We start from the raw sequence: 25473 nt of genomic DNA, 5'->3' as shown, positions 1-25473 counted from the left end.
CATTGTAAGAAAGAATGTTTTTAGTAAAAAAAATAAAAATGAATTTTTTGTTTGTAATTGGTTTTTAATCTTCATTATTATACAGTATGTCTCTATACACATACTTATTTCTTTTTTCTTTTTTCTTTTTTTGGCCAAAGGGGGCACATTTCAATTTCTTTCACACTTGTTTTTACATATGTTGACCAGAGGGGGAGCACTTTTAAAAGCGACACACAGTCAATGTGAAAAATCCCTCCTTTTTGGGACCACCCTCATGTTGATAGATGTCACCAGCAGGGGTGCTAATGAGACATTGTCTATTAGATGCAATGTTATTGGGACCATGATTTATGTCATAATTTTCCTTCTTCATGTCTCAAGAAGGGTAGAAATACAAGAACACACACACACACACACACACACACACACACACACACACAGAGTCAATGGCCTCATTTTCCCCATCAGCTTGGTTGGACATATTTTTCCTGTTATTAGAAGTAGATTGTGAAGGAAGTCTGGTCTAAGACTGTCTGTCTGCGTTCTGTGCAAATGAGCTTTTTCAGCAAACAAGAGCGATGTGCGGTTTTGCTGACGGGTGTTGATGGGAAATGACGGAAGATGGAGTCACTTGATGAATATTTAAATAGGAGGCTCAGACATTATTGTTTGGGTCGTTTTCATGTGGGAATGGAGGGACTTTTCTCATGACCATATTAAAGCTACGAAGCATGTTTTTGGTTCGTTTTTAAGATTTCTGTGTTTTCCTTTTCTCTTACTAGGCCGAGACACACCTACATGCAAACACACGTATCTCCTGCGGTAACTGCTCTGCATGTTCAGGAATGTGGCTGTCATATGGGATGAAGAGTCTTTTCCTTTTTTCTCCCCTCAGTAATGAAAACCAGACCACGTTCTTTTCCTACTTCCAGGGGATTCTGTTGGAATTGTGTGTGTGTGTGCGTGTGTGTGTGTGTGCGTGTGTGTGTGTGTGTGTGTGTGTGCGTGTGTGTGTGTGTGTGTGTGTGTGTGTGTGTGTGTGTGTGTGTGTGTGTGTGTGTGTGTGTGTGTGTGTGTGTGTGTGTGTGTGGGAGTAAAGGAGAGAAAGAGTCTGAGACAGATTAATGCATGTGTTTTTCCCCCCGAGTATGTATGAGAGGAAAGGGAGCATTGTTTGTGAGTTTGCCATATAAAGTAGGGCTACACTGCAAAAAGTCAGTGGTCAAAAACAAGAAAAGAAATACCAAAATGAGGGGTATTTTATTTGAACTAAGCAAAATTATCTGCCAATAGAACAAGAACATTTGACTTGTCAAGACTTTCCAAAACAAGTAAAATTAGCTAGCTTCAATGAAGCCCAAAAATACCTTAAAATAAGTATATTCTCACTAATAAGTGCACTTTTCTTGGTAGAAAAAAAAGAGACCTCTTTGCTCAATATGTTGAAAAATATTCTTAAATGAAGTAAATGCTAGTGCCATTATCTTGACATAATGATATGCGCTCGGCATTACATTTCTTGAAACCAGCAAACTTACACTAAAAACTAGTTTATTGTTCTTAATGGAAAGGCAAAAAGGCAACGCTCAAGCAAATCATATGGTCTAAAAATGCATTTTCCCATCGATAACATGACATCATCGCGCCAAGTGCGTGCTCTTTCAGTCAATTAGTGAGCAAGGAATATAGTGTGTATATATATATATATATATATATATATATATATATATATATATATATATATATATATATATATATATATATATATATATATATATATATATATATATATATATATATATATATATATATTTACAGCCATTTTTAGGGTCTGCATGTACCCTGTATAAAGGACTCCCACAGGGAGTCCTTTGTACAGGTTACAAAGGAACCTATTGTTATTGTAAGGTTTATTATTATTATACCGGCCGCCTCTTCGAGCTGCAATTTGACCCACTTAACATGCTTCAAAACTCACCAAATTTGACACACACATCAGGACCTGCGAAAATTGCAAGTTAATAAAAAAACCAAACTCCAAAAATCAAAATTGCGCTCTAGCGCCCCCTAGGAAAAAAACAAAAACACACTGCCTGTAACTCCCACTAGAAAGGTCGTAGAGACATGAAACAAAAACCTCTATGTAGGCCAGACTTAGACCTACATTTCATAATTTTACATCCTTGGGCAAAAACCAACAGGAAGTTGGCAATTTCCCCTTCAAGACAAAATTGTACTAAAAAAACTAATTTTTGCCTCTTTTTGCTGTAATTTGACCCCCTTAAAATACTTCAAAACGAACCAAAATTCTCACACACATCAGGACTGCTGGAAATTGCGATCTAAAAAAAAAAACCGAACCCCAAAGCTCAAAATTGCGCTCTAGCGCAATTTTTGAATAAAACCGAGACAAAACTGCTTTTTAGAGGAAAACTCAGACAAAACTGCTAGTAACTTCCGGTAGGAACGTCTTAGAGACATGAAACAAATACCTCTATGTAGGTCTCACCTAGACCTACATTTCATAGATTGACATCCTTCGGCAAAAATCAACAGGAAGTTTGCTATTCCTCCTTCAAAACAAAATTTTTGTTACAACCGGTCACCAAACATCAAACGTTATCTCCTCTGAGCGCGTTTGTCGTTTCGGCTTCAAACTGCTACAAGAGAGAGATTGAACCCTTCTGATTAAAAGTTGTGGACGGCGTTTTGATACGTGCTACCGTTTTGATACGTGCTACCGTTTTGATTTTACGAGCCTTCAAAGACCCGCAGCACTAAAGTTGCTTCGCTGCTGTGATTTTACGCGCCTTCAAAGAAAACAACCACTGTGGAAAAAGACACAGACACAACTTCCTCTAACTCCCAGTACGAATATCGTAGAGACACGAAACAAAAACCTCTATGTAGGTCTCACTCAGGACTACCACTGGACAAAAGTATTGGGACACCTAGGACTAGCACCTGCCAAAATGCGGACCCGACCAACACTGCTTGCAGCTTTAATTTTTTATTGTAGTTTTGAAGAATTCATCTGAATGTGCATGAACTATTTCTGTTCAACATTGTTTTGAAATGTCACATGTTAAATGTTTAAATATTAACTGTCAGTTTAATTATGAGACACAATTGTGTCAAAGTCACGTTTTTTTTTATTTCCTGCTTGAAATAAGAAATGATTACTTTGAAAAAGCAGTTTTCTACTTGTGAGTGTTGATGACACAGCTTTGCAACAGTTGATATTCTAGTTTCAAGCATGTTTTACTCAATATAGCTCATCAAATCTCAGCTGTAATATCTTACTGAGATCATTTAGGACCAAAACACTTAAAACAAGTAAAACACTCTAACATAAAATCTGCTTAGTGAGAAGAATTATCTTGTCAGACGGAAAATAAGCAAATATCACCCTTATTTGAGATATTTCATCTTACTTAGATTTCACTTTTTGCAGTGCAGTGTTGTGGTATTTCAATGAACTGGAATCCAGTGTGCTGTGGGGCCCTATGGTAGTGAATCACACCTGAGCCACCATAAATTAATCATATCTTTATTAGACACGTAAACAATGTGATAAAGAACATTTGACATCAATCAAACTAAAGATCTAGATATCTGGTGAGGACACTCCTCACTCTTTTGCCTTCACCTTCATTGTCCATTCCTTTTTGGTGACTTTATATACTCTGGACCTAGACGTCGAGTCCGCGACATACATGGCGGACAATAACTGATACAGTCTGCTTTGCCAGTCCAAAACCATTCGCCGTTTTCCTCGACGGCCAGGTAATACAAAGCATGCGCTACCTTTTTTTTATCACATCCAGGGAAGCCCACATTCTCGTTGTCTCTCCTTCGACAAATGGACAAAGTTTTTCGCTAAGTAGAATCACAGCTGACCCGGACATTGGAACGTTCTCTTGCCGTCTGAGAAGTGTTGTATCCCAAATAGCTGCAATCGGACATTGGAACGTTCTCTTGCCATCTGAGAAGTGTTGTATCCCAAATAGCTGCAATCGGACATTGGAAAGTTCTCTTGCCGTCTGAGAAGTGTTGTATCCCAAATAGCTGCAATCGGACATTGGAAAGTTCTCTTGCCGTCTGAGAAGTGTTGTATCCCAAATAGCTGCAATCGGACATTGGAAAGTTCTCTTGCCGTCTGAGAAGTGTTGTATCCCAAATAGCTGCAATCGGACATTGGAAAGTTTTCTTGCCGTCTGAGAAGTGTTGTATCCCAAATAGCTGCAATCGGACATTGGAAAGTTTTCTTGCCGTCTGAGAAGTGTTGTATCCCAAATAGCTGCAATCGGACATTGCAATCGGACATTGGAAAGTTTTCTTGCCGTCTGAGAAGTGTTGTATCCCAAATAGCTGCAATCGGACATTGCAATCGGACATTGGAAAGTTCTCTTGCCGTCTGAGAAGTGTTGTATCCCAAATAGCTGCAATCGGACATTGGAAAGTTTTCTTGCCGTCTGAGAAGTGTTGTATCCCAAATAGCTGCAATCGGACATTGCAATCAAACATTGGAAAGTTCTCTTGCCGTCTGAGAAGTGTTGTATCCCAAATAGCTGCAATCGGACATTGGAAAGTATTCTTGCCGCCTGAGAAGTGTTGTATCCCAAATAGCTGCAATCGGACATTGGAAAGTTTTCTTGCCGTCTGAGAAGTGTTGTATCCCAAATAGCTGCAATCGGACATTGGAAAGTTTTCTTGCCGTCTGAGAAGTGTTGTATCCCAGATAGCTGCAATGGCTTTCTCTTAAGGTATTCATGTGTGATTTCCACAAGTGTCCGTACATGTAGAAGAAGGAGAAACACAGGCATGTCTGGATGACTCTCACCATCTTGAACTCAAACTTGTAATAAATAATTCACCCCTATACAATGTCCTACCCTAATACCCCACTGTGCAATATTACCCTTCGAGTGCAATACGTCCGACACTGATTGTTATTACTTTATTACTCTGGTACTCTTGTTTTGTTCTGTATATTGTACAGTATTTTGTATATTGTTTTGCATATTGTACAGGATTGCTTATTGTTTTTATTGGGTAGTAGTCTGTTTATTTCAATTCTTATTTTTTATCTTTATTTCTACTTGTGTGATTTATTTTTATTCCATATTTCTTTCCACAACCGCACCTTAAGTTGGAGTCCTTAGTCTCGTTGTATGCAAATATAATGACAATGAAGTCCATTCTATTCTATGTTTCGCCTTCATATTTCCAGTGTTTACCTCCGAGGCTGTGGCGCGTTCTTTCTGATGTCACTTCCTGTGTGGGACGCGGTCTTTCTGGCGTCACTTCCCCTCCGAATTCACTTTGTAAACGATCAATGAGTTCATACAAAGCTAAAAGCCGGAGATTCAAGAACAACACGGCGCACTTACCCGTGTAAAAGGAGGGGGACCTTAAATGCTGGTTTAGTGAGGCTGAAACGGGGCTTAGGCTAAATAATTATTCGTTTAAGGGGTTAAAGGACGTAGTGTGGCCTTCCTTTTGTAACTATTTCCTCAATCTCCTCAACTGTGTACGTACAATCTAGCTGCATGTGCACTCTAGTGTGACTGGCCTGCTACAACAAGTGTTCATGTAAAAAGTGTTGCATTGATACAGTCTATATTTCAACAATGTGATATCTCCCTGTGCCTAGGTGGGCTGCTTCGACCCGTACAGTGATGACCCCCGGCTGGGCATCCAGAAGATCAGCCTGTGCAAGTACAGCAACAAGCTGGTGGTGGCAGGGACTGCAGGGCAGGTATGTTATGTTTTACTCTTAATAAAATGACATTTGACAATGAAAATGCACAAAGAAATGCTGAAAAAGATAAGATCTGTTGCAGACAGATGGCTAGTTAGCAGGGCAGCGGCCTTTCTTTTAAGACGCGTAGCAAAGCCTGTTTTGAAGTGCACAGAAGGGAGGCTCTCTGTGTCATTCTCCATGACCTTCCTTCAAATGCATTTGTGTAAGTGCCTCTGCTGTGAGAAGTTGGTGCTCATAAACCGGCTCTAGGGACACATGTTACTGTTCAAGCCTCATAAAAAAAATCTATTTTTCAGAATTGGGAACTCTTATTAATGATATTTAATTGGCTAGCTGTCGGCGCATGAGTGCTCCGTGGATGTAAAACCTCTGTAGTGGAATGTTGAACATTTAACCTTCAGTTTTTGATCCTTTCAGTAAATTGTTGCTGTATTTTGTCCATCATTTTTGTTGTGTTCCTCCACTGTGCATGATTTGTTTTATCTAGTATTTTATATTTTTTACGTAGGTGTCAAACGGGACAAATAAGTCAATAATTTTTCAAAGACATTTTAGAATATACACTACCGTTCAAAAGTTTGGGGTCACCCAAACAATTTTGTGGAATAGCCTTCATTTCTAAGAACAAGAATAGACTGTCGAGTTTCAGATGAAAGTTCTCTTTTTCTGGCCATTTTGAGCGTTTAATTGACCCCACAAATGTGATGCTCCAGAAACTCAATCTGCTCAAAGGAAGGTCAGTTTTGTAGCTTCTGTAACGAGCTAAAGTGTTTTCAGATGTGTGAACATGATTGCACAAGGGTTTTCTAATCATCAATTAGCCTTCTGAGCCAATGAGCAAACACATTGTACCATTAGAACACTGGAGTGATAGTTGCTGGAAATGGGCCTCTATACACCTATGTAGATATTGCACCAAAAACCAGACATTTGCAGCTAGAATAGTCATTTAGCACATTAGCAATGTATAGAGTGTATTTCTTTAAAGTTAAGACTAGTTTAAAGTTATCTTCATGGAAAGGTACAGTGCTTTTCCTTCAAAAATAAGGACATTTCAATGTGACCCCAAACTTTTGAACGGTAGTGTATGTATATATATATATATATGTGTATATATATATATATATATATATATATATATATATATATATATATATATATATATATATATATATATATATATATTTTTTTTTTACTTTTTTCAACCCAAAACAATAATACACTGCAAAAAGTCAGTGTTCAATACAAAAATGAGAGGTATTTTATTTGAACTAAGCGAAATTATCTGCCAATAGAACAAGAAAATTTGGCTTGTCAAGACTTTCCAAAACAAGTCAATTTAGCTAACCTCAATGAACCCAAAAATAGCTTAAAATAAGTATATTCTCACTAATAACAAGTGCACTTTTCTTGGTAGAAAAAACAAATATGAGACCTTTTTTCTCAATATGTTGAAAAATTTTCTTAAATGAAGTAAATGCTAGTGCCATTATCTTGACATAATGATATTACATTTCTTGAAACCAGCAAACTTATACTAAAAACTAATTTATTGTTCTTAATGGAAAGGCAACAAGGCAAGCGCATGTTACTCTCGGGGTCTCCTAGCCGCTCAGGCAAATCATATGGTCTAAAAATGCATTTTTCCATGGATAACATGACATCATCGCGCCAAGTGCGTGCTCTTTCAGTCATTAGTGCGCAAGGAATATATATATATATATATATATATATATATATATATATATATATATATATATATATATATATATATATATATATATATATATACAGACTGGCCCGCAGCCAAAAAATTTTTAATTGTAATTTTGAAGAATTTATCTGAATGTGCATGAACTATTTCTGTTCAAAATTGTTAGAAATGTCAAATATTTAAATATTAACTGTCAGTTTGCTATACTGTGCCAACTGTACTACTATATGAGTATGTGTTTTCTATTGTTTCATTGAAAATAAAACAGCAAAGTCCATTTGGCTGTCATCTGTTTTAATTATGAGACACAATTGTGTCAAAGTCATGATTTTTTATTTCATGCTTGAAATAAGAAATGATTACTTTAAAAAAGTAGTTTTCTACTTGTGAGTGTTGATGACACAGCTTTGGAACAGTTGATATTCTAATTTCAAGCATGTTTTACTCAATATAGCTCATCAAATCTCAGCAAACAAGCTGTAATATCTTACTGAGATCATTTAGGAGCAAAACACTTAAAACAAGTAAAACACTCTAACATAAAATCTGCTTAGTGAGAAGAATTATCTTATCAGACAGAAAATAAGCAAATATCACCCTTATTTGAGATATTTCATCTTACTTAGATTTCAGTTTTTGCAGTGTACCAAATCTATTATATTGTCTTTTATCAATCCGGTCCGATATCAGCAAACAAAACAAGTATCGGACGATATCGGCTTGTATGTAAAAGATTCTATACAAGCTCCGATACAAGCAGCCTGTTAAATGTCCTCCAACAAGGAACACAAGGTTGGTCTTTCAGTCATTTACTAAAAGGTGAACATGATGGGCAGCTATTAAATAGCACACAAGCTATACATGTGTAATAAATGTCCTTAATTGAACAAGACTGCAGTCTAGAACGCCACATTAGTCAATACAAACAGGTATCAAATAATTATTGTTGCATAGATACAAATACCAGGGTCTAAACAGCATGTGCAAACTATGAAATTGCATGTACTATTAGTGGGCGTGTTGCTTGTGATCTACTAAGACAGCTTGTGCAATTGACAATTGACTATGTCTCCTGGCTGGCCTGGGAACGCTTTGGGATCTGCAGGGAAGCCCTGACTTGGGCTTATCCGCGATCCCGCCTCGGATAAGCGAAAAAAGATGAATGGTTTAGATAAGATAGACATATTTCATATTTTCTATGCCTTGATCACAAAGTGAGCCTGCGTGTTTTCCCTCCTCCCTCAGGTGATAGTGCTAGGTTTGAACGACGAGTCCTCCGACCACACGGTAGATGTCTCCGTGGTTGATCTGCTGCAGGACCGGGAGGGCTTCACGTGGAAAGGCCACGACCGACTGGATCCGCGCCTCAAACCTGCCCCCTTTCCGCCGGGTTTTCAGCCTCAGGTGCTGGTGCAATGCATGCCGCCTGCGTCGGTCACAGCCGTGGCACTGCACGCTGAGTGGAACCTCATCGCCTTTGGGACCAGTCATGGCTTTGGTCTCTTCGACTACCACAGGAGAAATGCAGTATTGGCCAGGTACGACGTGGAAAAAATGCACATTTACACGAAACATTGTGCTAACCACTTCATGTTCCCTCCAGATGTACCCTGCACCCTAATGACTCCCTCGCTATGGAGGGTCCCCTGTCCAGAGTCAAATCCTTAAAAAAATCTTTACGGCAGAGCTTCAGGCGTATCCGTAAGAGCAGAGTGTCTGGGAAGAAACGCCCCATCACTACGCCCACCAGCAAGGTCTGTTTGGGAATGATGAATCTGGTGACTCTTTGTTTTGTGACTTCCATGTGTCCTTGCTGTCAAGGTCCAGGAGGCCAACGCTGCCTTAGCTGAGCAAGAGGACGTGGCTCCCATCCAGCGGAGAATTGAGCCACGGTCAGCCGACGACTCCTTGTCGGGAGTTGTTCGATGCCTCTGCTTCGCTGACACCTTCCTACGGGATGGTATGTTATTAAAGGCTATGTCCACACAAACACTAAATGATCTCTATCCACTTGAGTGTAGTTTCAAAACCACAGCTGTTAATGTGATATACTTGACATACAAAGGTCTTTATAATCAACAACCCAGCAAATATTATGAAAATTGGTTTTAAATGCCTAAAACACTGGATAACACATTATGTACATCTCTTTTGTTTCATCATATTTATAGGGGAACTGCACTTTTTTGGCAAATTTTGCCTATAATTCACAATTCCTTGGGAGAGACAAGACCACATGTCTTTTTTTATGAGTTCTAACTTGTAAATAAACAAAAGTCTGCTTACAATGGAGCCCGTGGGAGCCATGAAATCAAGACGTCAGTGTCTTAATATGACCATAAAACCCAATTATAAAAACATCCAAAAACCGCCAACAATACTCCATTTACTTTAAGTGACCTGAATATGAACCATCTATTAGCGGTATCGTTATTATAAGCGCTAACGTTAAGGACCTATTTTAGGTAGGTAGGTAGGTCTTAATTGTCATTGCACAAGTACACGGGATGCCCAAAATGTCCAAAACTCACCCAGCAAAGTCCCACGGGAAGGCGGGGAGAAAAGTCAGCAAAAGCCCCCAAATTGTTCAAAATACCTACCCAGGTTCGAGTGCCACAAGTCCCGCCGCCGGCCGCGCAAGTCCCGCCGCCGGCCGGGATGCCCAAAATGTCCAAAACGCGCCCAGCAAAGTCCCACGGGAAGGCGGGGAGAAAAGTCAGCAAAAGTCCCCAAATTGTTCAAAATACCTAACCAGGTTCGAGTGCCACAAGTCCCGTCGCCGGCCGGGATGCCCAAAATGTCCAAAATGTGCCCAGCAAAGTCCCACAGGAAGGCGAGTAGAAAACTGAGAAAAGTCGGCAAAAGTCCCAAAAATGTTCAAAATACTTACCCAGGTTCGAGTACCACAAGTCCCGCCGCCGGCAAGGATGCCCAAAATGTCCAAAACGCGCCCAGCAAAGTCCCACGGGAAGGCGGGGAGAAAAGTCGGCAAAAGTCCCCAAAATTTTTAAAATACCTAACCAGGTTCGAGTGTCGCAAGTCCCGCCGCCGGCCGTGCAAGTCCCGCCGCCGGCCGGGATGCCCACAATGTCCAAAACCCGCCCAGCCAAGTCCCACAGGAAGGCGGGTAGAAAAGTGAGAAAAGTTGGCAAAAGTCCCAAAAATGTTCAAAATACCTACCCAGGTTCGAGTACCACAAGTCCCGCCGCCGGCCGCGCAAGTCCCGCCGCCGGCCGGGATGCCCAAAATGTCCAAAACGCGCCCAGCAAAGTCCCACGGGAAGGCGGGTAGAAAAGTCGGCAAAAGTCCCAAAAATTTTCAAAATACCTACCCAGGTTCGAGTACCACAAGTCCCGCCAGGAATATTTGTTTTTACCACAAACCCGTTCAAGATTAGACAAACAAACAGTGTACAGGGTTACAGAACAGGAACGCTGATGGGTCGCCACGAGGCGCCCTGTAAAAGGTGGGAAAAAGGTAAAACGCTGGGGAAGAAGATGAGTAAAAAAATACAATCTAGACTGGGCTCCTAAGGGGGCCTAGTCTGGAGTGGGAAAAAACCTCCATGCCATGCACACATAAACACGTTACATTTAAGATCTTCTGAGACCAATCTGTTAGCGGTTCCAAGAGTAAACTCAAATCAAGGGAGAGCATCATTCAGTCACTATGCAACAAATAGCTGGAATAAACTTCCTGAAGATGTCAGACTCTCCCCAACTCTCACTACTTTTAAAACTAGACTGAAGACTTTTATGTTCACCTTAGCTTTCAGCTAAATCTTTTAATCTTTTAACGTCTGCACTGTTTTTATTTTTATTGTCTGCATTTTAATTTTGCTTTTATTTTCTTTCATTTCACTTTGTTGTCTGTGAAGCACTTTGAGTCTGCCTTGTGTATGAAAAGCGCTATACAAATAAAGTTGCCTTGCCTTAATCACGACAACTCGCAACAGAGGGGCGGGGAGTTGGGGCCCTGGGGGTCGACTGCTGCTAGGAAGCGCTGCCAGACATCCATCACCCTGAAGGGGAATCAGGCGGTGGTGAAGGCGTGGGGTGGGGGAGGGTGTGTGTGTGTGTATATGCCCATTGTCTTGGGTGTGTTGATGTAGTGTTCATAGGCCTGGGGCCGTTCTGCATGCAAGCAAAAGTTTGACTCCAGGTGTCGTTGAGGAGAGAGGGAGGTCAAAAGCGTCCATCATTGAGGTGTCCTCGGGGGATGTTTTCAGAACAGCCTGCTCCTGCGTCAAGGCCATTCAAGGGAGTCAAATCGTGGATTAGGATTTTTTGTTTTTCCGCGAGCAGACATTACAATGGCGTGTCTGTTCTATTCGTCCATGCTGGCCCTCATCCAATTTTTTCCTTTCAACCAGCTTTTCCATGATGTGATCCATCTTGCGATTCAGTTCAGAAATCGCCCCAGACTGTGATCCCACAGCCCGGCCCAATCCTTCCATTGCGACGAACAGCCTTTGGGCCCCTTGAGTGACTGCCATCGTCTTACGAATTTGACGATACACCAGAGCAATGCCCAGCCCAATCAGCAGGTGCCCCTCGATCACGGTTCCAAATAGGTAGATGTCTTCCACGTCCTCGATGGAAAGGACTGAGAGGCACATGATTCTCCATCTATCCCAGGAATCTCTCACGTACCCCGCAGCAATGGTTCCATCAGGGCAACCAGGCTCCCCAGAACCTCTTTTCCTCGTCGAAAAGATTTTGTCAATTGAGTCGAGAGTCCAGCTGATAATTTCCATGTCTGATGTTTAGATTTGGAGGACAGCGCAAAGAAAGAAGCTTCAAAAAAGTGTAGACAAGACAAAACAAAGAGAGCAAGCAGGGAGAAGAAGGGAGCGGGAAAAATGTGACCGCCCTCACCCAGAGGCAAGACAGAAAAGCAACAAATAACAAGTCACTTTTGTGCGTGTCTGTCCCAGGCACACACCACGGACCCACTCTCTGGGCAGGCACCAACTCGGGCAGCGTGTACGCTTACGCTCTGGAGGTGCCAGGCGTGGGCTCCGGGCGCGGCCCTGAGCGAGGAGTAGGCGGCGAGAGCGGCGCATGCGTGGAGGCGGTCCTGGGCAAAGAGATTCAGCTGATGCACCGAGCCCCCGTAGTGTCCATCTGCGTCCTGGACGGACACGCTAAACCACTACCGGACCCTTATGAAGCCTCACAGGACCTGGCGAGCGCTCCCGATATGTCCAGTGCTCATTCTGTGCTCATTGCCTCAGAGGAACAACTCAAGGTAAAGTCCAAGAATAATAAACATCCACTTTCAGATTCATCTTCTCTCTCTCTCTCTTCAGGTGTTCTCTCTCCCAAAGGTGAGCGCCAAGACCAAGTTCAAGCTGACGGCTCACGAGGGCTGTCGCGTGAGGAAGGTGGCTCTGGCGGTCTTCAGCTCCACGGCCCAGGAGGACTACAGCGAGCACACCTTGGTGTGTCTGACCAACATGGGCGACATGCACCTCTTCAACATACCTGGCCTCAGGCCGCAGGTAGGGTGCTCACCTGTAAAATCATACTTCCAATGCCGTTTTTTTGTGGTTAATGAGGGAAAGAAAGGAGTCGGGATGGGAATTGATAAGATTTTCCACTTCCGATTCTGCTTAAAGATTTGGTTCCTTCACGGTTCTCTCGTCGATTCTTATTTGGAATAAAAAGAGAACAAAGGGTGTATTAGTATTAGAGGTGGAATCTTTGGGCACCTCACTATTTGATTACCTTTCAGGAGCTACGATTCAATTAAAAATCAATTATTGATGCATCTATAATTCATATACAGTCGTGGTCAAAAGTTTACATACACTTGTAAAGAACATTGTGGAAGGACTCTTCCCTCCAGGTTCATCTGACCACCAAGGAGGGACATGACGGCTTGACAGTTTTGTGACTTTCTTTATTTTTCAATAAACTCAGCTTTGGTCGGGTCGCTTTTCAGCACTCACCTCTTCTGCCTGTCTCGCTCTTCCGGTCGCTTTTCCACCTTGCTCGTCTCCGGTTACGGTCGCGCTCTTTGGGTTGCTTTTCAGCTTGCCGCTTGCGTCTCCGTCTCGCTCTCCGTCTCGCTTCCGCTCGTGCTTGGGGTCGGGTTCTCTCTTCGCCACTCACTCCAACTTCTCCAGCTTCTCCAGCCCCGTCCTTCTCGGCTGCTGCCCTTTTATACAGTGAGAGGTGATGAGACAACTGCACCCAGGTGGGCCATCTACGCACCTGTCGCCCATCCCGGCGCGCCCCGCCTCGCTGCAGGTCCGCAGGCCACGCCTCCTCACAAACATAATGTCATGGCTGTCTTGAGTTTCCAATCATTTCTACAACTTACAAGTCGCGCCGCTTCAATCTTTTTGTGATCGGACTTCGCCACGCACGTCACGTAATGGCGTCATCCCACGCGGAGGGACAGATAAGGTAATCGTTTGGGGGAAAAATGGCGAGCGATTCGATACGATGGGAACCGGTTTTGAACAATTTTCAATTCTCATCCCTAATCAAGAGGTTTCCTACAGCCACAGCTGTTACTATCATTGGTTTTTGACACGGTTATACACTCATGTAAACCCCTCTGGTTATACACTCATGTAAACCCCTCTGGTTATACACTCATGTAAACCCCTCTGGTTATACACTTATGTAAACCCCTCTGGTTATACACTCATGTAAACCCCTCTGGTTATACACTTATGTAAACCCCTCTGGTTATACACTCATGTAAACCCTTCTGGTTATACACTTATATAAACCCCTCTGGTTATACACTCATGTAAACCCCTCTGGTTATACACTTATGTAAACCCCTCTGGTTATACACTCATGTAAACCCCTCTGGTTATACACTTATGTAAACCCCTCTGGTTATACACTTATGTAAACCCCTCTGGTTATACACTCATGTAAACCCCTCTGGTTATACACTCATGTAAACCCCTCTGGTTATACACTCATGTAAACCCCTCTGGTTATACACTCATGTAAACCCCTCTGGTTATACACTCATGTAAACCCCTCTGGTTATACACTTATGTAAACCCCTCTGGTTATACACTCATGTAAACCCCTCTGGTTATACACTTATGTAAACCCCTCTGGTTATACACTCATGTAAACCCTTCTGGTTATACACTTATATAAACCCCTCTGGTTATACACTCATGTAAACCCCTCTGGTTATACACTTATGTAAACCCCTCTGGTTATACACTCATGTAAACCCCTCTGGTTATACACTTATGTAAACCCCTCTGGTTATACACTTATGTAAACCCCTCTGGTTATACACTCATGTAAACCCCTCTGGTTATACACTCATGTAAACCCCTCTGGTTATACACTCATGTAAACCCCTCTGGTTATACACTTATGTAAACCCCTCTGGTTATACACTCATGTAAACCCCTCTGGTTATACACTCATGTAAACCCCTCTGGTTATACACTTATGTAAACCCCTCTGGTTATACACTTATGTAAACCCCTCTGGTTATACACTCATGTAAACCCCTCTGGTTATACACTCATGTAAACCCCTCTGGTTATACACTCATGTAAACCCCTCTGGTTATACACTTATGTAAACCCCTCTGGTTATACACTCATGTAAACCCCTCTGGTTATACACTTATGTAAACCCCTCTGGTTATACACTTATGTAAACCCCTCTGGTTATACACTTATGTAAACCCCTCTGGTTATACACTCATGTAAACCCCTCTGGTTATACACTTATGTAAACCCCTCTGGTTATACACTCATGTAAACCCCTCTGGTTATACACTTATGTAAACCCCTCTGGTTATACACTCATGTAAACCCCTCTGGTTATACACTCATGTAAACCCCTCTGGTTATACACTCATGTAAACCCCTCTGGTTATACACTTATGTAAACCCCTCTGGTTATACACTTATGTAAACCCCTCTGGTTATACACTCATGTAAACCCCTCTGGTTATACACTCATGTAAACCCCTCTGGTTATACACTCATGTAAACCCCTCTGGTTATACACTTATGTAAACCCCTCTGGTTATACACTCATGTAAACCCCTCTGGTTATACACTCATGTAAACCCCTCTGGTTATACACTCATGTAAACCCCTCTGGTTATACACTTATGTAAACCCCTCTGGTTATACACTCATGTAAACCCCTCTGGTTATACACTCATGTAAACCCCTCTGGTTATACACTCATGTAAACCCCTCTGGTTATACACTCATGTAAACCCCTCTGGTTATACACTCATGTAAACCCCTCTGGTTATACACTCATGTAAACCCCTCTGGTTATACACTCATGTAAACCCCTCTGGTTATACACTCATGTAAACCCCTCTGGTTATACACTTATGTAAACCCCTCTGGTTATACACTCATGTAAACCCCTCTGGTTATACACTCATGTAAACCCCTCTGGTTATACACTCATGTAAACCCCTCTGGTTATACACTTATGTAAACCCCTCTGGTTATACACTCATGTAAACCCCTCTGGTTATACACTCATGTAAACCCCTCTGGTTATACACTTATGTAAACCCCTCTGGTTATATTCACTTATGTAAACCACAGACCGAGCATACTTGTTGTGTTTTAGGTACGCTACGACTGCATTCGTAAGGAGGACATCAGTGGCATCGCGTCGTGCGTCTTCACCAAGAATGGACAAGGTGAGCAGCCACGGAAAGAACAATATTTGTCAACTAGGCTCGCCATGTATGATATCAATCATGTCAATTTACAGCTTTTAATACCGTGGTTATGTCCTGAGTGTGCATGTTGATGATTATTTATAAATGTGGCATATACCGGATTTTTCGGAGTATAAGTCGCACCGGCCGAAAATGCATAATAAAGAAGGAAAAAAACATATATAAGTCGCACTGGAGTATAAGTCGCATTTTTGGGGGAAATTTATTAGATAAAAGCCAACAACAAGAATAGACATTTGAAAGGCAATTTAAAATGTCTAAAGAATAGTGAACAACACGCTGAATAAGTGTACGTTATATGAGGCATAAATAACCAACTGACAACGTGCCTGGTATGTTAACGTAACATATTATGGTAAGAGTCATTCAAATAACTATAACATATAGTGTTTCCCATAAACTGCCAAGATACCTGTGGCGGTGGGGGCGTGGCTATGGGCGTGGTCACCATGACATCGTCAAGTAATTTGCATAAATTACTACAATGATATGATTTTCTCTAAAAAGGCTCAAAAAATGTATACTTACTAATTAATAATAACAGTTTTGTTTTAAACGTCCATCCATCCATCCATTTTACAATATAATTACAACACTTTATGTACATATTTATATACAGATTTGAACAATAAGTTATTCACTGAAATATATTTATTAATTGTGGTTCTTACAAAAAATATATCTTATAAAATATAAAAGCTAAAATGTCTCTTAAAGCTCTGCCCCCTTTAATTAGTGCATACTAAATAATTTAACTTTAGCCTACTACTACAACCATATTATTTACCAGCAACATAAAGTGAAACAGAGGCAGAGGTGTCCTGCCGCAGTCAGTAACAAATAAACAGAAAACAGTAGTGGTCAAATACAAATAAGGCAACAAGAGAAGTATCCTACACTTCTCTTTTGTAAAGTAAATGTGAACAGCCTATATGGGCATCTACATCTACTATATGATTTGCCTGAGAAGCTGGACAGGACCAAAAAAAACAAACAAACAAAAAAAAAAAAAAAATTTTTTATTTTTATTTTTTTATTTTTTTATTTGTGGCGGACGTAACTCTTCCGTGGCAGGCCGCCACAAATAAATGAATGTGTGGGAAACACTGACATATAGAACATGCTATACGTTTACCAAACAATCTGTCACTCCTAATCGCTAAATCCCATGAAATCTTATACGTCTAGTCTCTTACGTGAATGAGATCAATAATATTATTTGATATTTTACGCTAATGTGTTAATCATTTCACACATAAGTCGCTCCTGAGTATAAGTCGCACCCCCGGTCAAACTATGAAAAAAACTGCGACGTATAGTCCGAAAAATACGGTATATAATAATGGAAGTATAAGTGTTTGTATATCAATCAATCAATCAATCAATCAATGTTTATTTATATAGCCCTAAATCACAAGTGTCTCAAAGGGCTGTACAAGCCACAACGACATCCTCGGTACAGAGCCCACATAGTATAGTATATAATTGGTACAAATGTTTAACTAACACGTGTCCAGGGATATTTCACATGTCTTTACTGTGTATATAATTGAACAGTGTTTATGTTGTGTAAAGAAAATGTCATATTTATATGAAGCTCATCTAGTATTTGAGATTGTTTATGTAGGGTTAGGCCAAATAAGTGCTCAACTTCAGCCTTTCGGTCTGTAAGATTGCCAATTTATGAACGTAAAAACTGTTTGTTTATTTTGTTGACCACTGGCCGAAGAAATGATCAACTAAACTAAACATGTTACAACAGAAAGTAACAAGTAATTTAGCAAGTGGATTAATAATCATTTAGAGAAAATAACCCAAGTGGAAACGACCACATGTTGCGACCCCAAGAGGGACAAGCGGTAGAAAATGGATGGATGTTACGCCAAATTAGGAGTCTTTGTAAATGTTTTTATTATAATTTACATAGCAAATAATACATTGTGATATATATATATACACACACAGTGTATATATATATATATATATATTAGGGGTGTGGGAAAAAATCAATTTGAATTCAAATTGCCATTCTCACGTTGTACGATTCAGTATCGATTCTCATTTTTCAAAAGTCGATTTTTTTATTTATTTTTATTTTATTTATTTATTTTTTTGTTACTCAATACAACAAAACAATACACAGCAATACCATAACAATGCAATCCAATTCCAAAAGCAAACCCGAGCCAGCAACACTCAGAAGTGCAATAAACAGAGAGACACAAACACCACACAGAACAAACCAAAATTAGTAAAACAAAAATGAATATTATCAACAACAGTATCAATATTAGTTACAATTTCAACATAGCAGTGATTAAAAATCCCTCATTGACATTATCATTAGACATTTATAAAAATAAAAAAGAACAATAGTGTGACAGTGGCTTACACTTGCATCACATCTCATAAGCTTGACAACACACTGTGTCCAATATTTTCACAAAGGTAAAATAAGTCATATTTTTGCTTCATTTAATAGTTCAAACAAATGTACATTATTGCAATCAGTTGATAAAACATTGTCCTTTACAATTATAAAAGCTTTTTACAAAAATCTACCACTGTGCTTGCATGTCAGCAGACTGGGGTAGATCCTGCTGACATCTATGTATTCCATCAATAGACAATCCTTTTGAATCTTGGCAACAATCTTAGCCACACGATTATCAAATGTAATAGGAAAATGAATTCCTACTGACCAAACTGGCTTCATGGAAGGTCGACAATCTTCAGACAATACAAGGAAATTGTTGAATGTTATTTACTATGCTAGAAGTCTCCCTTATCCCACAGCAGTATGTAGTGTTGATGCGGAGAAGACATTCCACCGCATAAACTGCTCATTTATGTTTTGCACATTACGTAAATTTGGATTTGGAGATAATTTGATACAATGGATTAAGATGCTTTATACAAGGCTTATGGCATCAGTCAAAACCCATAATCATATTTCAGAACCTTTTTCGTTAAAAAGAGGAGTAAAACAGGGATGTCCTGCATCTGGATTATTATTTAATTTGGTTATTGAACCCTTAGCTGCAAAAATAAGAAGTGAAAATAATATGGTATAAATATTGGCTCTCAGTATAATAAATTATCAATGTATTGTGCCGACATAATTCTCTACCTGTCACATGGTAACTCCTCTCTACACTATATCAATAATGTCATCACTGAATATGGCTGTTTATCAGGGAATAAAGTCAATTGAGACAAATGTGACATATTACCACTTAACACTGCAAGAAATCACAAGTTCAGAACTCCAAAATTGGGTTTGGTTTTGAAATTGTATTGCATTACTATGGTATTGTTGTGTATTGTTTTCATTTTTTTTTTAAATAAAAAATTGTTTTTGAATCGAGAATCGTGTTGAATTGGAAAAAAAAAATCGATTTTGAATCGAATCGTGACCCCAAGAATCGATTCTGAATCGAATCAATTATATATAGATTTTTTCAATTCAGCGCGATTCTCGATTCAAAAACGATATTTTTCACTACTTTTGGTTTGTTCTGTGTGGTGTTTGTGTCTCTCTGTTTATTGCAGTTCTGAGTGTTGCTGGCTCGGGTTTGCTTTTGGAATTGGATTGCATTGTTATGGTATTGCTGTGTATTGTTTTGTTGGATTGATTAATTAAAAAAAAAAAATATATATATATATATATATAAAAAAAAAAAAGGATTTTTACAAAATGTGAATCGATTCTGAATCGCACAACGTGAGAATCGCGATTCGAATTCGAATTGATTTTTTCCCACACCCCTAATATATATATATATATATATATATATATATATATATATATATATATATATATATATATATATATATATATATATATATATATATATATATATATATATATATATATATAATATTATGGCAAGAGGCTGCAATAAATACTGGATAAAGATTTGAAAGCCTATTGTGTGTGTGTGTGTGTGTGTGTGTGTGTGTGTGTGTGTGTGTGTGTGTGTGTGTGTGTGTGTGTGTGTGTGTGTGTGTGTGTGTGTGTGTGTGTGTGTGTGTGTGTGTGTGTGTGTGTGTGTGTGCGCGCAATGCTTACTTAATGGGGACATCGCTCTGTTTACACAGTCACCTTTAGAGGACCTCTGACGGTATGGGGACAAAAAAAAACAGGTCCCGTAAAGGGAAACCTTTTTAAATGATAGTCAGGTCCATTCTGAAGATGCCTAAGTGATTTTTAAAATAGTAGATTAAGAGATAATCAGCAAGACTGGTTGAGTAGAACAGTTTTCTTATGTTCTTTACGTTCAATGTTGTTAAAAATAACAAGTAAAAATAAAAGTTTAAATGAGTTTGTATTTTATTTCTGTGGTTTAAGGTAAGATAAGATAATCCTTTATTGATCCCACAACAGGGAAATTTGGCTTACTTTGTTTACGTGTTTCAAATGTTGGTAAAAGAGAAAATGTATTTGTTATCCTGGCATTAAAAGTACTGTTATTCTGTCTGGTATCCATCCTTAGTTAATACTAATATATTTTTCCAAAAACAAAATCTGGTTTAGTGTTCCTTAGGATGACATTTTCATACAGCATGATTATAAAACATTATTACCTTAAAGCAGGGGTGGGCAATTAATTTTTACGGGGGGCCGCATGAGCAACCCGAGCACTGCTGGAGGGCCACATCGACAATATTTCAATTAAATTTTGCTCAATATTATTTTTGATGTATACTGTAAGATAAATAATAATAATAATAATAATTAATAATAATAGTAATACTTCAACATAGTGTGTGTAACAGCATTCCATGACTAATATAAATTAATTAACATTAATAATAAATGACAGTAAACTAAGCACACGTATGACTGAGGAGTCATAGTGTAACTTTGTGTGGTGTTTGAGTTGTCCGACTTTTTGTGTGGCCATAAACGCACCAGTGGTTTAGTGCTATGCGTGTTGGTGACAGATGACAAGTTGGTTTTGGCCTGGTTTGTACGGCAGAAAATGACTAGTTTTTCGAGATAGAAGTGTTTTATTCGTGTTTTTGGTGTGGTTATGTCCGAATATAAACAGTTTTGCTCAATAAAGTGATCGATATAATTCCTGGCCTCGAAGCATCTCGATAGACGTTACAATAATTGAACGGTGTTCAATTGAACGGTGTTGACGAACACCGTTAGGGCCGCTTGTTGTCACTGTCACTCAAAGTTGCATTGCAAAATTACATAGAATAAATGTGTTTATTTTGTTTAGAATTCAGATGGGATTTGATTTGGTGCGCGGCATATATTTGCTGCGCGCAGCGGACGCTTGAGCAGTGCGCAATTGCGCAGGCACGCACCTTAGAGGGAACGTTGCTTGGCAGTCCATGTCTTGTTGAAAACACGCCATTCCTCATCAACTTTTCTCTTTTTAGCGTCTCGGGTGTAAACCGTGCATCACTTGTCGCTGCATGTGCACCTTCACTCACAGGTTACACATGGACACACGCCCATAAATAACACTTTTCAAAATAAAAGCAGCACAGTTGTCTTGCGCGCACGACATAGATGTTTTTTCAACTTTATTTTGTAATTTGTGATTGCAGCTGTTCACAATCACGCACACGAGCATACGTCCACACGGAAGTAATGCAAATAACACTTTTCAAAACAAAAGCAGCACCGTTGTATTGCACACTCGACATAGATACTTTTTAAAATGTATTTTGTAATTTATAATTGGCCTCACGCGGGCCGGACAGGGACGCACAAAGGGCCGGATGTGGCCCGCGGGCCGCAGAATGCCCAGGTCTGCCTTAAAGTATTATTCACATTCAGAATGTTCCATCCTTCTATATATGGTAGTTGGAGTTGCAGACAACTGCATTACTGCTAAATAGCAGTTTTCAGTCATGTCACAGAAGATGCAGGATTTGCTTGAACATTTAAGTGGTGAAACTTCCTATAAGAGGACAGCTGTAGTGCTGTATTCTGCAAAATTATTTAAATTTGGTCCCCATGAACCATATTAACTCTTTTTTCCCCAGGGTCCCCAGTAAGAATGATCAGTACATGACTTCATCAATGCAGACATTTAAAGTCGTGTATGAGCTAACTGGGCAGTGGACATTTTACACCATTTTTGTTATGCCTCCACAACCAGTAGAAAGTGTGGTCCCCATAAGTCATGATCAACAACTATTCCAAATGATAATGTGTGTGTGTGTGTGTGTGTGTGTGTGTGTGTGTGTGTGTGTGTGTGTGTGTGTGTGTGTGTGTGTGTGTGTGTGTGTGTGTGTGTGTGTGTGTGTGCGTGTGCGTGTGCGTAGGCTTCTACCTGGTTTCTCCTTCAGAGTACGAGAGGTTCTCTTTGTCGGCGAAGGTCCTCACTCAAGCTCTCTGCTGTGTCGGCGTGGACAGACTGATGGCGTGCAGGTGATTCACACCTTGTCTAACTCTGCTAATAAAGAGGTTGTCCATATTGGACTGGAATTGTCCTGGTGGATGCAAACATTGTGGTTGGTGAACGCCACGTAGAAGTGTCTAGATCAGGGGTCACCAACGCGGTGCCCGCGGGCACCAGGTAGCCCGTAAGGACCAGATGAGTAGCCCGCTGGCCTGTTCTAAAAATAGCTCAAATAGCAGCACTTACCAGTGAGCTGCCTCTATTTTTTAAATTGTATTTATTTACTAGCAAGCTGGTCTCACTTTGCCCAACATTTTTAATTCTAAGAGAGACAAAACTCAAATAGAATTTGAAAATCCAAGAAAATATTTTAAAGACTTGGTCTTCACTTGTTTAAATAAATTCATTAATTTTTTTACTTTGCTTCTTATAACTTTCAGAAAGACAATTTTAGAGAAAAAATACAACCTTAAAAATGATTTTAGGATTTTTAAACACATATACCTTTTTACCTTTTAAATTCCTTCCTCTTCTTTCCTGACAATTTAAATCAATGTTCAAGTAAATGTATCTTTTTTATTGTAAAGAATAATAAATACATTTTAATTAAATTTTTCATTTTAGCTTCTGTTTTTTTGACGAAGAATATTTGTGAAATATTTCTTCAAACTTATTATGATTAAAATTTAAAAAAAATATTCTGGCAAATCTAGAAAATCTGTAGAATCAAATTTAAATCTTATTTCAAAGTCTTTTGAATTTCTTTTAAAATTTTTGTTCTGTAAAATCTAGAAGAAATAATGATTTGTCTTTGTTAGAAATATAGCTTGGTCCAATTTGTTATATATTCTAACAAAGTGTAGATTGGATTTTAACCTATTTAAAACATCTAAAATTAATCTTAATCAGGAAAAATTACTAATGATGTTCCATAAATTATTTTTTTAATTTTTTCAAAAAGATTCAAATTAGCTAGTTTTTCTCTTCTTTTTTTCGGTTGAATTTTGAATTTTAAAGAGTCGAAATTGAAGATAAACTATGTTTCAAAATTTAATTGTCATTTTTGTCGTGTTTTCTCCTCTTTTAAACCGTTCAAGTAAATGCAAATATCATTAATTATTAATAATAACATAGAGTTAAAGGTAAATTGAGCAAATTGGCTATTTCTGGCAATTTATTGAAGTGTGTATCAAACTGGTAGCCCTTCGCATTAATCAGCACCCAAGAAGTAGCTCTTGGTTCAAAAAGGTTGGTGACCCCTGCTGTAGAACATCTGCATTTATCAGAGAAGTAAAGTGTGTGTGTGTCTCTTTAGCCACGGAATGACCCTTCTGCCACACGCCAACGGAACCCACAAGAACCAGCTGGGACAAGCTGAAGGTAGGTACAACACCCACCCACACACACACACACACACACACACACTCACTCACTCACTCACTCACTCACTCACTCACTCACTCACTCACACACATTCTTGTATTTGTTACCTTCTTGAGACCTAAAAAAAAATTCCTCCCTCTTTAGGACCAGCCTTTCTAGATATATAAAGATGTGTATTTACAACATTAATAATATATACATACTATGCAAATATAAAAAAGCGTGTTGTGAAAAATTAGTTGGAATTTAACAAGAAAAAGGTCACAATTTCACAAGAAAAACTTTGAATTTTGGCAGTATTATAATAAAAGTCGTCATTTTACTCAACATTCATGTGGAGTGTTGTTGTCGTCACACACATTCATGTGGACTGTGGAGTGTTGTTTCCAGGGGGTGTGCATGTGCATGCTTCTTTAGCGCCTAGCAATGTGCTAGGCGCTAAAGAAGCATGCACATGCACATTTATCCTCACTTTAAAAATGATTGATTTATCATCTGTTAAATGACTTGTGGAGTATGGGCCCAGCCCTATGTTTAATATCATCAAGCTAAGCTAACACATGTTATTGGTGTGTCAGGACCGACAGAGACGTCCCCCAGCTCCTTGTCCTCCCCCATCCTAGACACGCCCCTGGACTCTCCCCTCAGCTGTGCTGATCTCACCCTGGACTCCACGGGCGAGCTCACTGTGGAAGACGTCAGAGACTTCCTGACGTAGGTTCACCACGTCTTCTTCTACCTTCATCTTGTTGTTGTTGTTGTACCTTCATCTTGTTGTTGTTGTACCTTCATCTTGTTGTTGTTGTACCTTCATGTTGTTGTTGTACCTTCATCTTGTTGTTGTTGTACCTTCATGTTGTTGTTGTACCTTCATCTTGTTGTTGTTGTACCTTCATGTTGTTGTTGTACCTTCATCTTGTTGTTGTTGTACCTTCATGTTGTTGTTGTACCTTCATCTTGTTGTTGTTGTACCTTCATGTTGTTGTTGTTGTACCTTCATGTTGTTGTTGTACCTTCATGTTGTTGTTTTTGTACCTACATGTTGTTGTTGTACCTTCATGTTGTTGTTGTTGTACCTTCATGTTGTTGTTGTTGTACCTTCATCTTGTTGTTGTACCTTCATGTTGTTGTTGTTGTACCTTCATGTTGTTGCTGTACCTTCATGTTGTTGTTGTTGTACCTTCATCTTGTTGTTGTACCTTCATGTTGTTGTTGTTGTACCTTCATCTTGTTGTTGTACCTTCATGTTGTTGTTGTTGTACCTTCATGTTGTTGTTGTTGTTGTACCTTCATCTTGTTGTTGTACCTTCATGTTGTTGTTGTTGTACCTTCATGTTGTTGCTGTACCTTCATGTTGTTGTTGTTGTTGTTGTTGTACCTTCATCTTGTTGTTGTACCTTCATGTTGTTGTTGTTGTACCTTCATGTTGTTGTTGTTGTACCTTCATGTTGTTGCTGTACCTTCATGTTGTTGTTATACCTTCATGTTGTTGTTGTACCTTCATGTTGTTGTTGTGCGTGCAGCAGTGTGGACGAGGAGGAGAACAA

The 25473-nt window shown here is 39.5% G+C and overlaps 1 protein-coding gene across 3 annotated transcripts in view; it reads left to right on the top strand.

Annotated features, from left to right (window-relative positions):
• Positions 1 to 25473, top strand: part of llgl1 (LLGL scribble cell polarity complex component 1) — a 106644-nt gene that overhangs the window by 79345 nt on the left and 1826 nt on the right. For 2 of the 3 annotated variants that reach the window (XM_062049886.1, XM_062049885.1), the window contains 11 exons: positions 5639 to 5743; positions 8709 to 9001; positions 9067 to 9217; positions 9285 to 9423; positions 12400 to 12713; positions 12775 to 12966; positions 16061 to 16133; positions 22467 to 22572; positions 23859 to 23923; positions 24505 to 24640; positions 25450 to 25473. The exon at positions 25450 to 25473 is cut by the window's right edge and continues 59 nt beyond it. In XM_062049886.1, the coding sequence (XP_061905870.1) occupies positions 5639 to 5743; positions 8709 to 9001; positions 9067 to 9217; positions 9285 to 9423; positions 12400 to 12713; positions 12775 to 12966; positions 16061 to 16133; positions 22467 to 22572; positions 23859 to 23923; positions 24505 to 24640; positions 25450 to 25473 (1598 nt within the window). The remainder of the gene's footprint in view (positions 1 to 5638; positions 5744 to 8708; positions 9002 to 9066; positions 9218 to 9284; positions 9424 to 12399; positions 12714 to 12774; positions 12967 to 16060; positions 16134 to 22466; positions 22573 to 23858; positions 23924 to 24504; positions 24641 to 25449) is intronic. The other variant, XM_062049887.1, reaches the window with a different exon arrangement.

Source organism: Entelurus aequoreus, linkage group LG06, assembly GCF_033978785.1.
Source record: "Entelurus aequoreus isolate RoL-2023_Sb linkage group LG06, RoL_Eaeq_v1.1, whole genome shotgun sequence".
NCBI lineage: Eukaryota > Metazoa > Chordata > Actinopteri > Syngnathiformes > Syngnathidae > Entelurus > Entelurus aequoreus.
This window is presented reverse-complemented; position numbering and strand designations above follow the sequence as displayed.